At 42.8% G+C, this 13,266-nt stretch overlaps 1 protein-coding gene and 1 long non-coding RNA gene across 4 annotated transcripts in view; both read left to right on the top strand.

Moving 5' to 3' along the window:
- Positions 1 to 7,546, top strand: part of Tacr1 (tachykinin receptor 1) — a 138,630-nt gene extending 131,084 nt beyond the window's left edge. The window contains exons 3-6 of one of the 3 annotated variants that reach the window (XM_069989076.1): positions 448 to 598; positions 2,632 to 2,828; positions 4,248 to 4,365; positions 6,109 to 7,546. In XM_069989076.1, the coding sequence (XP_069845177.1) occupies positions 448 to 598; positions 2,632 to 2,828; positions 4,248 to 4,365; positions 6,109 to 6,174 (532 nt within the window). In that variant the 3' untranslated portion in view covers positions 6,175 to 7,546. Of the gene's footprint in view, positions 1 to 447; positions 599 to 2,631; positions 2,829 to 4,247 lie in introns of all 3 variants that reach the window. The other 2 variants (XM_069989075.1, XM_069989073.1) reach the window with 2 other exon arrangements.
- A 205-nt stretch (positions 7,547 to 7,751) lies between these two features.
- Positions 7,752 to 8,771, top strand: LOC138804570 (uncharacterized). Its single transcript, XR_011365297.1, has 3 exons — positions 7,752 to 7,858; positions 8,259 to 8,359; positions 8,559 to 8,771. It is a non-coding gene; the product is annotated as an uncharacterized lncRNA (long non-coding RNA).
- The last annotated feature ends 4,495 nt before the right edge of the window (positions 8,772 to 13,266 follow it).

The raw sequence follows: 13,266 nt of genomic DNA, 5'->3' as shown, positions 1-13,266 counted from the left end.
TCCACTAGACCCCACCTCTTAAAGATTCCACCTCTACCAACAATGGGGACCAAGCTCCTAGCACATGAAGCTTTGAGAACCAAACCATAGCCATGAGCTAGAGTAAGTGTTCCCAAGATAGTATTATTACCGTTATTATTTGATTATCAACTATTAGTAATGAGAAAAAAGTTAAAACTAGACAAATGAACCAAAGACTCCTTGACAAAAATTTGTCTTTTCTCAAAATGCAAAACCCTTACTTCTATCTTCTACTTAGCAGAAGCTTGCCTTTAACAAGATAGAATGTGTATTGCTGCAGTAACATAGCTCAAAATCCATTTGCTCTGAAATCAACATGGTCCACACTGTGCCCTATCACCCAGCCTTTGAGCCCAAAGCCTTTGAGCCAAGCCTTAACCACCCCTGCTATTTCTTAGACTGACCTTCCTGTCTACCTTGTTGCAGGTACCACATCTGTGTCACCGTGCTCATCTACTTCCTCCCCCTGCTGGTAATCGGCTATGCCTACACTGTGGTGGGGATCACACTGTGGGCCAGTGAGATCCCTGGGGACTCCTCAGACCGGTACCATGAGCAAGTCTCTGCCAAGCGCAAGGTGAGCAAGAGGCAGGCAGCACCCACCCTGGCACAGAAAACAGACTGGCAAGCAGGGTTGACAACCTGCTGGCACTAGAGCATCAGGCATAAAATGTCCCTAGGTCTAGGGAACAGAGAGGGGTCTTTTTCTGCACATGCCCATACACATACATGCACACTCATACACATGCCTATACTCATCCCCTTACACACATTATACATTCATTCACACACTTGCATACATAAACTCATACATCCGTGCTCATACATCCCTACACACTCATGCATGCATAAATACACTACTCATGTGCATAAGAAACTCATTTACCCTCATACTTGTACACATACACACTTATACTCATGCACTATACTCACACATGCACACATGCATAAACACATTTCCACATACTCATTCACTCATAGAAACACACTCATGCATACCTACTACTTGTGTAATATTCTCATTTCCATATACATGTGTGCACACATATATATTCATTACACAAATGTATACCACACTTATGTACACTCATTATACAGATACATACTTATATTACACACATACAATACATATGTACTTACACATACATACATGCATGTACTCATTGCACGCATTCATAAATCTCATTTGCATGCACCCACTCTTAGCCAAGCTCAAACACATTCATACTCATTCACACACAGACATACTCAATTATGCCACACAGTTACACACATAAATACATAAACTCATTCTCATATACCTTCACGAATATACAATCATGAATTCATACATATCCATATACACTTGTTAAATACATATACAAACATTTGTATACACACTTATACATTCATACACACATACACTCATACACACATAGTACATTTAGTCATAAAACATGCATATACATTCAAATATACATATGTACAGGAAACCACCTATGCACAAATGCACAAAGATACACACAACATGATAACCCCCTGTTATTTTTTTGCTAAGCCTTTTATATATGAGGATTTGTATATCAGACACACACATTGTTTTCTTTGTATCAATAAATAGTAAATACACAGTGGTGTTTCTTTTACATAAAAATTCTAAGAACTTTGCATGTCAGTAAATGAAGGATTCTCTGTTCTTTTTCTCCACTTGGTACTTCCTTGAGTGGTATATGATTATATGGATGCCATATACATCTTCCCTGGGATTTCTTGAAGAGAAAAGATTGTGGCATCCAGAATTTTAGTCCATTTAGGCTGCTCTAAGAAAATGCCTTTGGAAATTTGTGAGAAGCAAGTTCTCACAGCTCTGGAGGCTGTGAAGTCTAGGATGAAGGCACCAGCAGATTGGGTGTCTGGTGAGGACCACGTCTGGTTTATGGGCTCCTCCCTCTGTGTACCCACACACAAGCACCCTTGCCTCTTTTCTAAGGGATCTAATCCCTTTCAGGAGGCTCCCTTAAGACCTAATTTCTTCCCAAAGGCCCCACCCTCTAATTACCATCATGTTGAGAATTCAGATCTTAACATATAAATTGGAAATCACGCAAGAATTCAGACTACAATACCCAGTATTCCTAAAATCTTATTTTGAATCTCCTTTACAAATAGGTCCTTGCTGTGGCTCTCCCAGTCTCTTCTCTCCCTTTCCCCCTTCCCACACCTTCAGCCTTCAGACCAAGTAACAAGTGCCTGCTCCAGCCAGCTGATCTCCAGGCCACCCAGGAGGGCCACATTCCACAATATCAAAATCACTTCAAGGGTTTATCCACCAAAGGATTCTGAGTCTCACCCTCAGAGTTTTAATTCCAGAAACCTGGAACTTGAATCTCTAACAAGTTCCCAGTGATAATGATGCTGCAGATCCTGGGCCACATTCAAAAATATTGACATAATCAAAATCCTTCAGCTCTAAATATGAAAGAAAGTTCTTCCTCCTCCTCTCTGTAAGCCAGTATTGTAACTATCTCCTACCCTATACCCTATAGTGTATGCCGTGAAGGGGGAGGGGAAGAAAATAGCACTGAAAGGAGATGGTATTGGTGGACTCACCTGCCTCACATTCTTTGCCAGGTGGTGAAAATGATGATCGTCGTGGTGTGCACCTTTGCAATCTGCTGGCTGCCCTTCCACATCTTCTTCCTCCTGCCCTACATCAACCCGGATCTCTACCTGAAGAAGTTTATCCAGCAGGTTTACTTGGCTATCATGTGGCTGGCCATGAGCTCCACCATGTACAACCCCATCATCTACTGCTGCCTAAATGACAGGTGAGCCCCCACTCCCTTTTTAGGGTCTACAAGTAGCCATCCTAAATCAGCACAGCTGACTAAAACAGGAAGGAGTTTGGGGAACTGCAGCCATATAACCACACACTGTGTCCCTTGCTGATTGGGAGTTGTATCAAACCAGGGATCCATGGATTTCTATAGCAACTGTGTTAGGGAAGAGGAAGTTGGGACTGATTCAAAACCTCCCTTGTTGATGCACACAAGGCAAGCCTGTAAGTTGGATCCTCCTGTCACATTCCCATCACACTGTATTTCTAACAGGACCAGTAAGCAAAAGAGAGTCAGGGCCTGGAAAACCACATTTCTTACTTTATCAGATTGGTGTAAGGACCCCTTCCCCATCCGCTCCCCCCCAACAAAAGAAGCCAAATTCAGACTAGTCAGGGCAGGAAGAGCCCATCAGAGGTAGCTCTCATCAATAGGAATGCCTCAGTAAGGAAATCACCATTGCTGGCAAAGGGTGCCCAGCAGAGGCAGGAACACCAGGTTCTAACACAGTACACATTCAAAGCAGCAGCCTCTGTGTGGGGCAGGAAGACAAAACACACACACACACACACAAACTGGGCTGGGAATGTGGCTTAGTGGTAGAGTGCTTGTCTAACAAGCATGAAGTCCTGGGTTCGATTCCTCAGTACCACATAAACAGAAAAGGCTAGAAGTGGTGCTGTGGCTCAAATGGTAGAGTGCTAGCCTTGAGCAAAAGAAGCTCAGGGACAGTGCCCAAGCCCTGAGTTCAAGCCCCAGGACTGGCAAAAAAAAAATGTAGTCATCAACTGGGAAGAGCTTCTTGTAACTGAGACAAACTCAAGTACTATTGAGTATAGGAAAGACATGCTCTTGAACTTGCCCCAGTCATCTCTGTTAATCTAATTTGCAAGATCTTCTAAAAGCTTGACAACTTGCCTCCTTTTTTCAGTAACAATTTCCCTGCATGTGTTTAAAGGCAGATTCTGCTTGTTTAACAGAGAAAGTGAAGGAGGTTCCTCTGTTGTGAAATAGACTCACAGAGAGTCTATTTACAGTCATTGGACTTCACTGGGAAAGGATGAATTGCTAAAACAGGTTTTTATACCATGAGCCTGATAGTCATGAGCACAGTGAACAGGGAGTGAGTGGTTTATGTTGACAGTGAATTGACTCAGAGTCTTCTGACCTCACAGGATGCCCTGAGATGCCCTCAGAAGCAATGTGCACTTCACTGAACCTGGCTTCCGGTCCTATATTTGACTTTGCTGACTGGCCTTGGAATCTTTTTTTAACCTGTGAACTAATTTTAAAAAGAATGGCAGGGTGATGCTTGAGTGTGTCCGATGTTGAGAACTCAATGCAATGGTGGGAGTGTTCTCTGATAGCCGGCCAACCTCACAGTTCACTCTCCTTGGATTCTCTCTCCAGGTTCCGTCTGGGCTTCAAGCATGCCTTCCGATGCTGCCCTTTCATCAATGCTGGTGACTATGAGGGGCTAGAGATGAAATCTACCCGGTACCTCCAGACCCAGGGCAGCGTGTACAAGGTCAGCCGCCTGGAGACAACTGTCTCCACTGTGGTAGGGGCCCATGAGGAGGACCCAGAGGAGGCCTCCAAGGCTACACCCTCCTCCATGGACCCGACCTCCAATGGCTCCTCTCGCAGCAACTCCAAGACCATGACAGAGAGCTTCAGCTTCTACTCTAACATGCTGTCCTAAGTGGTAGCCTTCAGCAAATGCAACTACCACTGTCTTTGTCCTGCTTCATTCATGCATGGATATTTCTATGATCTGGAACCCATCAGAAACACCCTAACATTGGAGCTTTCGGAAAGGGTGAATGGTTTAGTGAAAATGTTCACTCTTAAAGTCAATCTGTATGTCCAACCTGGATGCTTCTGTCTTTGCCAGCCTCCTCCATCCATGTTGTGTGACCCAAGGCAAATCACTGAACTTCTTTGAGCTCTATAAATTGGCATGGCTGAACTAGACTTTCCCTATATATCACGCCATAATTCTAGAAATGACTTTAGCTGCATGTGGGTGACTCCTTTAAGGGTGAATTCTGTAGCGCAGTACCAGATCCAACAGATCTATTTGCCTGGAGCTCCTTCAGTCATTCTCAGCCATGCTTAGGTTAGTCCTCTTCAGCTGGTAGTACACATCACTTGACAGGGTAAGCAAAAGAAGGTGCCACATAAAATCCAAGCAACCATGAAAACACAGTCACCTCCTTTTGGCATCCCAATACTTCAGTTCATTTAAGCATTTTGGAAATGAGGCTATCAGGTTCTTCTGCATTACATTCCTAGTGACCATTCTGAGCAACCAGAAGATGCAAGCAGAAGCTGTCTGTCTACTAAAGCCAGCTAATCTCTGAACCAAGCAAGAGTCAGGAGACCCAGGTCACTTAGCCTCTTTCTGTTTTTCTTTTTTCAGGTGGGTTGTAGGGCTTGAACTCAGGGCTTGGGTACTGTCCCTGAGCCTCTTTATATTCAAGGAAAGCACTCTACCACTTGAGCCATAGTGCCACATCCAGTTTTCTGAGTGGTTAATTGGAGATAAGAGTATCACAGGGACGTTTCTGCCCAAGCTGGCTTTGAACCACGATCCTCAGATCTCAACCTCCTGAGTAGCTAGGATTACAGGCATGAGCCATCAGTGCCCAGCTCTTTTTTTTTAAGCAATAGCACTGAACTAGATGATCAAAGCAGCCCTTTGAATCTTAATGTTCCATGGGTCAATGATTGTATAAGTTTTGTTTGTGATACCAAAAAAGGTAGTCTCAAAAAGAACAGAATGAACAATACCTAGCTCCTGAAGATGGGTATTCTCTAACATTCACCCATTTATTCTTGGTATACTCATTCTCTTTGGTCTTTGCCAGCACAGAGGACCATGGGTCAAAACCTGAAACTCTCCAGCAGGCTTTACTAGGCTGAATGCCACACCTGAGAACCCCATCAGGAAAGTCAAACATGTGGGTTTTTATCTGGGCTTTTGGTATCTTTGATCAGAGTCCCTAACCTAGATTTTAACTTTTTGCAAGCAAGAGGCATATGCTCAGATGTGCATAAAGAAAGAAATCTGATCCTGTAGCTGTCCTTCTAGGAAGAGATACCTTGCATCTTTCCTCAGACCTTCAGTCTCTCCATTCTGCTACATAGCTTTGCTTCTTTCCTGTCTATCAAAGGTAGAATGACCCACCAATGCCAAAAGACAGTTAGCCTGCAAAGAGCCATGAACTGAATGCTTTGTGTCCTGATACACCTTTGGGGTCTCCAGCAGGTGAGCGTGCGGCCTCCTAGATCTGTACTGTGTCCAGATGTGGCTGGAAGCAAAAACTTTGGGTGACATCCTCCTCATCGTTTGAGTATGGATCCATTCGGCCTGAATTCATAGTGCTGAGGGAAGACCTATGCCACCCACACCAATGCAACCCCCCACCACTGTTGCTGACTTTAACCTGTCAAGGGCATTCACTTGCCCAGAGGAAGTTGTGTGACAATGGCATTAACCAGAAAAGCCTGAGAACCATATTCTCCAAAGAAGCATGAAAAATATTAAACAAACTAAGTGAAATCATCTCAGTACAGATCTCTCAGTGGAAAACACAAAAATTTCCCAAAGCATTAGTCATGCTTCCAATCCAGAATCTGGCTAATGACATGATTATGGAAAGTACCTAAGAAGAAAGTATCAAGACTTGGGAGCCAGAAGAGAAGGTTAAAGTTGAGCTCAATAAGGCTTTACTGAGCATCTGCTCTGAATTTGCCTTGAGCTAGAAACACAAGAAGCTCACCATGCCCCACCATTCCTAACAAATCAGACTAATGAGGGCAGACTTCCCGGCAAGTGTGAAGCAGCTGAGAAGCAGATTCTTCACCACTCTCAACATGGATTATTCAGCTAAAGTCTGGGGCTATTGGAGAGCTTTTGCAATGAACAATTCCCTGAGATAATTCCAAAGGAAACCCACCAATCAGCCAAGGGGACCTAAAAGGATGTAGCTGAACAGTATCACCAGATGCAAAATAAGGACTGTGTGGGTGGTGCCAGATTGTTTCAAATATGGCACAAAAGAAAAAAAAAAAAGAAACCTCAGAAAGTGCCAGCAAGTCTTCTACTGCCCCATGCTCCAAGGCCCATTTAACTTACAAAAATGTTGTTGGCTCATATATGTGAAGAACACCATGATTTGCACTGTGCATGGGTCTCATACTTATTATAGAAATGTGTCACCTTGTGTTAATCTCCTAAGCGTATTTCCTTGATGTACTGTCCAGTAGTAATAGAATAGGAGACATCATGGGGCCATCTTGGTTACATTACTCCCAACTGTGGGATCCAGTGTCCAGTGACTGTCAGTGTGTGAGTGTGTGTGTGTGTGTGTGTGTGTGTGTGTGTGTGTGTGTGTGTGTGTGTGTGCTATGCCAATCTTCTCTCAGTCATCACTGTTTCTCAGGGAGGAGCCCTGATGTATATCATGTACTTACATGTACTCTACCCACAGTAGAAAGGGTAGAGAGGGGACCTTTTTTACTTCTTGCCAGGATGCTAAGATATAGTACTTAATGGAATCTTGGGGAAAGGGTACTCAGGAGCTGACTCCATTGGCCTGATTTTAGGAGAGAAGAATGCACGTGGAGAGAAATTGTTCTTGGGGTTTCCATGTTTTCCTGCCTGGGGTCCTGGAAAGAATCTCTATACCAGAATAAAGTTTGGTCTTGACTGTCTCATGCCTTTGTCTCTTCTCTAGGAAGCAGCAGCACTCTCTAAGGGTCTAAATGGAATGGTGTCTGGAACCCTAACAACTCATACAAGGGTAGAATCCAACATGCAGTAAATTCTAAATTCTGTGATGGCATGCGTTGGCAAGCTCTGAGAAACTTCTAGGCTGAGAACTGGAAAGGTGAAGTAGAATTGTGTCTTGTGCCCAACCAGGTCACCTGTGAAGAGAATTGCCAGTTCAGGCAGTCCAAGAAGCAGACACCAGGGCATCATGAGAAATACAAGAGATGTACTGGGACAGGGCTAGGTAAAGAGCACCTGGGCAAGAGATCAAAGTGAGAGGCAGCAGGAGCAGGAAATGCTGTCAGACCACCATGCAGATATGATATCTTGGAGAGAAAGGGGACAGGAGGCCCATCAGCAAGCCCAACAGTGTGCAGATTTCCCACATAGAAGTCCTGGATTGGTACAAATTGATAGATGAATACCCTACCACCCTCAGCTCCTGGGGGGGAGTGGTTCCCTCTGGAAAGCGTTCTGCACTTGAACCCTATCGTTGTTCCTGGGTGGGGAGGGGGGTTCCCTCTGGAAAGCGTTCTGCACTCAAACCCTATCGTAGTTCCTGAAGCACTGAAGCTCAAGACCAATAGCTAATTGCACCCCTTGCTATTTCCTTTCATCACTCAAAAGAGGTCTGTCTTGTATAGCTGCACACTTGGCACCAGAGCATTAATCCAGTCCCATATTTGCAAGCAAACAGGAAACCCTGCAAGACTGAACACACAAGTGGTGATGGCTGCAAATGCAGGTAATATGCCTCCTACTCCTGAACTCCCTGGGCCCCCTTCAACCCACAGACAGGATCACAAGAGAGTGATGAGGAGCTGTTAGCAGAATTTCAGTGATGCACTGAGGAGTTCGAAGAAAATATAGTCAGGTATCCCATGTAGTGTAAGAAATACTACGTAAATAAATAAATAATAAAGCTTGTTTCTATTTAAATTTAGAATGGTAAATGAGTATCTGGGATAAATCTCAAGTGGATCTACAAGTCTCTTTTGAGATCCCTACGAGAAGTACAATGAAACCTGAATCCACTCAAGAGAAATCACTAAGTCTCTGCTCTCTAAAAAGAGAGCATTGCTTGCAGGAGCCTTGGGACCTTCCCAGCATAGGGAGAGGCAGACGAGCTCTGGGAAAAGTAGATTGGCTGCTGGAGAATGGAGCCCTGATTTGGAATAAAATCATAATTCACCTCAATCCTCTGTGTGTTAAACTTGCAGAAGCCATTAGACATTTTTGGAACTAAAAACACCAAATTCATGATGAGGGAGTGCACTTACCCTTCTCTCATTAAAGAAAGACTGCAACTTAATTATAACTGGATAAATACTGCAGGATGTGAGGTGCAGACATTTCTACAGAAATGCAAAGATTTTTCATTTACTCCTGGGCACAAAAGGTTTGCACCCTTGGGAACTATACCTGGCCTTGGTAATAGTCTCCCTTGAGATCCCTCAATCCCCTTGGTAAACAGGGGGAGTGCTGAGTATATGGATCTCCTCAGCTCTGAAGCAGAGAGTAGCATTTCAGTGATGGCTCCACACAGGGAATATTCCACTCTTTCATCATCAAAGGTGACATCATCATCTAATTACAGAACTGCTTTTCCTGACCTCCACAGACAATGCCCTGAGACACTGTCATGTGTTTCTACCCAGCTTGGGAAAACAGAGAGATAGATCACAGAGCAATCATATCACATAGCCACATATCTCATGACACCGGATTCAACATAAAAGGGCTGCAGGCTTTGGTCCTGGCTTCTCTCGGGCAAGGCAGCTTGCAAGGAGACAAGACTGTTAATTAACAACTAACCAAAGGCTATCAGCAATGACACAAACTCTATGTGCTGCCAGCTCTATCCTCATCCCTGTCCCATCCATGGTAGCTGTTTGTATTCTTTTTGCTTTGGAAATGTTCATTCCAATTCAAACCCAGGTGCATTGTGTGCACCTGTCTCCTTTCTTTTAGCTTTTTTTTTTTTCACTTGTAGTTTCTGTTCAATCCCCAATCTTTAATTTGACCTGGCTCTCATCCTTGACAGCATTCTCCTCCTTACTCTCTCCCTGATGAAATCTGTTTTATTCTAGATATCTTCCTGATGCACTAATACAGGACTTAGTATGTGCTGTGGGTTGCATGCATATGTCACTAACTTCATATACTCCAACCCTCACGGATATGTTGTTGGAATATGAGCTTTTAGGAAGATAATTGGGCCACAGGGGAGGAGCCCCCAAGATGGAATTAGAATCTTTAGAAGAAGAGAAATGAGAGAGTTTTCTACTGTCTTTGTAACGTCAGAAGATGACTATCTGCAAACCAGGAAGAAGCCCTGATCAGAATCTAACCATGCCAGTACCCTGATCTTGAATTTTCTAGCCTTTAGAACTGTGAGAAATAGTTTCCTATTGTTTAAACCACCCAGTCTATGTGATTCTCTTATAGCAGCCAAACGAAGATTGTCCTCTACTGGTCCTCTACTCACAAATTCCTGAATCCATTTCTCCAAATCCTGCCTTTCTCATCTCATGAATCTGCCTTTGGTTGTCAGCTTTCTTCTTTCAAAATACCTCATCACGTGAAAGGAAGAATATTTATTTTGGCTCAATGTTTCTGAGTGGTTCATGAAAAGCTGGTTCCAACACAGGGGAATTCAGCTGTTTATCTCATGGAAGCCAGGAAACAGAGTGAGTATGGAAGAGACTAAGGACAAGCTATAGCTCTCAAGGACATGTCCTCAGTTACCTACCTCTTCCAACTAAGCCTCACTTCTAAGTTTCCACCATCTTCCAGTAATACCATGAAATTATAAACCCATCAATGGAGTAATCTGTTGATGAAGTCCGTGCCCTGATGATCCAATCACTTCCTCCAAAGCTCCATTTCTGAGCATGCTGTATTAGGGACCAAGATTTTAGCACAGGAGTCTTGGAGAGGTGCATGTCATCTCAAACCGTAATACCATCCATATTTTCTCTTCATCTTCTAACTCTTACCTCATGCCCACATACTTTCTCAGATTGTGAACAGGGTTCCCAATTGAAGCTATGTACCAGCACACAGTGAACTCAGAACACTCCATAACTCTCACTGTTGGTGGGAAGCCCTTACTTACCCTTTCCTCTGCTCTTGTCAGGTTTGAGAACTCTCGTTTATTGCCTGGACTGTGTCTGGATACTAAATGGAGAGTGAGAAGAGTTGCTGTAAGCTATCACCAGATCTTTCTTTGTTAGAGGAAAGAAAATGTTGGTGAAAGTATAGCAGATGTCAGTATACTTCAGACAAGTTTGAAGCCTTCCAAAAGTAAAATTATTCATCACCTTTCCCCACCTCAAACATTATAATAATAAATGCAATGATAATAATAATTATTATGCTCTGAATCTGGTGCTAAGCACTCTATTATCAAATTCAGTCCTTAAATGCCATGATGTCAATATTTCCTTACTAAGAGAACAATGAACCAACGTTACAGTAATGTGTCTGAGATTGCATTCCCAGAACTGTATCTCAGCAAGTTCAAAATGTTAAGCTATACCTTCCCTCCTTTGACCAGGAACCATCTCATTTATTCATCATATTGCTGTCCAAGACAATCCAGACTGATGTGACCTCCTCCAAAGACATTACCAGGAAGCTAATTCACAAGGTGGTGTTCCAGGAACATCAAGTTTCCCATAGTTCCAATAGATCCTCAGAAAAATATTCCAAAGGGAAAAATGTCTCCACAGTCTCCATATACACTTCTGCAACTAAATGGGATGTGTCGCCAGGTGCCAACGATGATTTGAAGAGAACTTGTCAAGTATTTCCAGCTGAAATTAATCTTGACACATTTAATGTTGTATGTATGAAACTCCCTAGATATACATTTTCTTTGGAAGATAAAGTCTTCTTTTAAAATATCACTGGGGAAAATTATGCTTTGTGCTTATAACTATTCACTTATGAATCCATGCCCAGACCCTAAGATCAGACATACTTAGGTACTGGAGACAGAGAGGATGGAGCCAGGACCTCTTGACTATCTATGCTAATGGAACACAGAAAAGATTAGCACAGAACCAATCAAAACAAAACAAAAACAAAAACTGGGACTTGCAAACTAGTGAGACCAAGGCAATGGTTTGCAAAACCTATGATAATGGCACAATTTAGAGGACTTATCAAGTCTAAATTTCTAGTCTCATCTACAGAGAGTCTTACATTTAGCCTGGGTGAATGAACTGTATGTTAGTGATTATTGTGCTGATGAACCATGTGACTCCTTGACAGGTAAGACAAAAACAGAAAACAGGTTGGAAAGCCAATAAAGAAGGACCTTGTCAGGAAAGGATGAATTCTAAACCGATGAATCCAAGAGGTTCCTTTTTGCCCAGGTTGGCATCTCTTGTACTAGGTATGCAAAGGACTAGATATGCAAATCTAGCTGGGAGCAAGGTCCCAGGTTCAGTACTACAAGAGGAGAGAATGACCCCTCCAGTGCAAAGCTCATTATTTTTCTCTTGCTTCCTGCTCTTCCTTCATGAAAGTTTGCAAACTCAGAACAGAAGTATAAATTTTCTAGATTCCCAGATAGAGGTCTTAGCTGCTGACAGTGGGAGGCCCCACTCTTAAACTGTATCCAACTCAGGATGGAATTATTTGCATTTTATAAAAATGTACTTTGCTTATTGTAAAAAGAAAATATATCCTCCTTCCCTTGCCTCTGTCTTGGTTATTTTTGACCCTTCTCCTCTCCCTTCCTGCCCACATAAACAACATTGCCCTGGTATATAGATTTCTTCCATGCTTGGGTATAAATCTAAGTTGAACATAAAGAAAACATTGTAAATAATTGAAATAGTCATAAAATTGAGTTGAGAGTTAGGATTGTATAAAAGTAAAGTACATAAACTATAAACCTCAACTCTCCTCAATTTATCCTTGTTTAGATAGCTAAAAAGGCTGAGACGTCATGAAGACAGCTCGGAGATATTATGAGGGTAGGGACAGCATCAGGGACATGGCTGAGAACTTGTCTATAAAATGAGAGTAGAGCTAATTACGGCGTTTACCATAACTCTCCTTTGAGACAAACACTTACCAAATCTCTACAAATATTCCTTCACAGATGATGACTCATTTCCACTAAGTCAGGAAGGGCAATGGTAGTGCTTTGAGACTCTAGAAATAATCTCCAAGAGCCCCTGTGCCCTGAAATATAAAGCTTCCTTTGAGTCAGAGGACACCTCCTTTATGCTTTCAATCCTTGATCTACAATGCAGCAGGACATGAGAAATGCAACAGTCATGGTTTCCCTGGTGAGCAGCTCTCAGGCTAATGAAAAGAACTGCTTACCAAATAATCCCATAAATCAGAAAATAACTGAACTCCAACATAAGGACTATTTAAAGAAGAAAGACTTTTGTGAAAGCCTTTACCAAAGGAAATGGACCAAGGATTTGATGTCAGAGAAGTCTTCGCTGAGAAAGCAAGACCCCAAGGGAGAATGAGAAATAACTACAGGAAGGAAAGAGCATCTCAAGAATAGGGAATGATGTGGGGAAGGGTCTGTGACCACAAGAACAATGGCTTACCCAACCTACTGGAAAAGCAAGACTAATGTGCCTAGGTGGAAAAGGGGGAAAGAGGCTGAAAAAGACCGGG

The sequence above is a fragment of the Dipodomys merriami genome, unplaced genomic scaffold (genome assembly GCF_024711535.1).
Source record: "Dipodomys merriami isolate MVZ:Mamm:240054 unplaced genomic scaffold, mDipMer1.0.p SCAF_37, whole genome shotgun sequence".
Classification (NCBI taxonomy): Eukaryota; Metazoa; Chordata; class Mammalia; order Rodentia; family Heteromyidae; genus Dipodomys; species Dipodomys merriami.
Note: the sequence above shows the minus strand (reverse complement) of the source record. Positions and strands in the feature narration are given on the sequence as shown.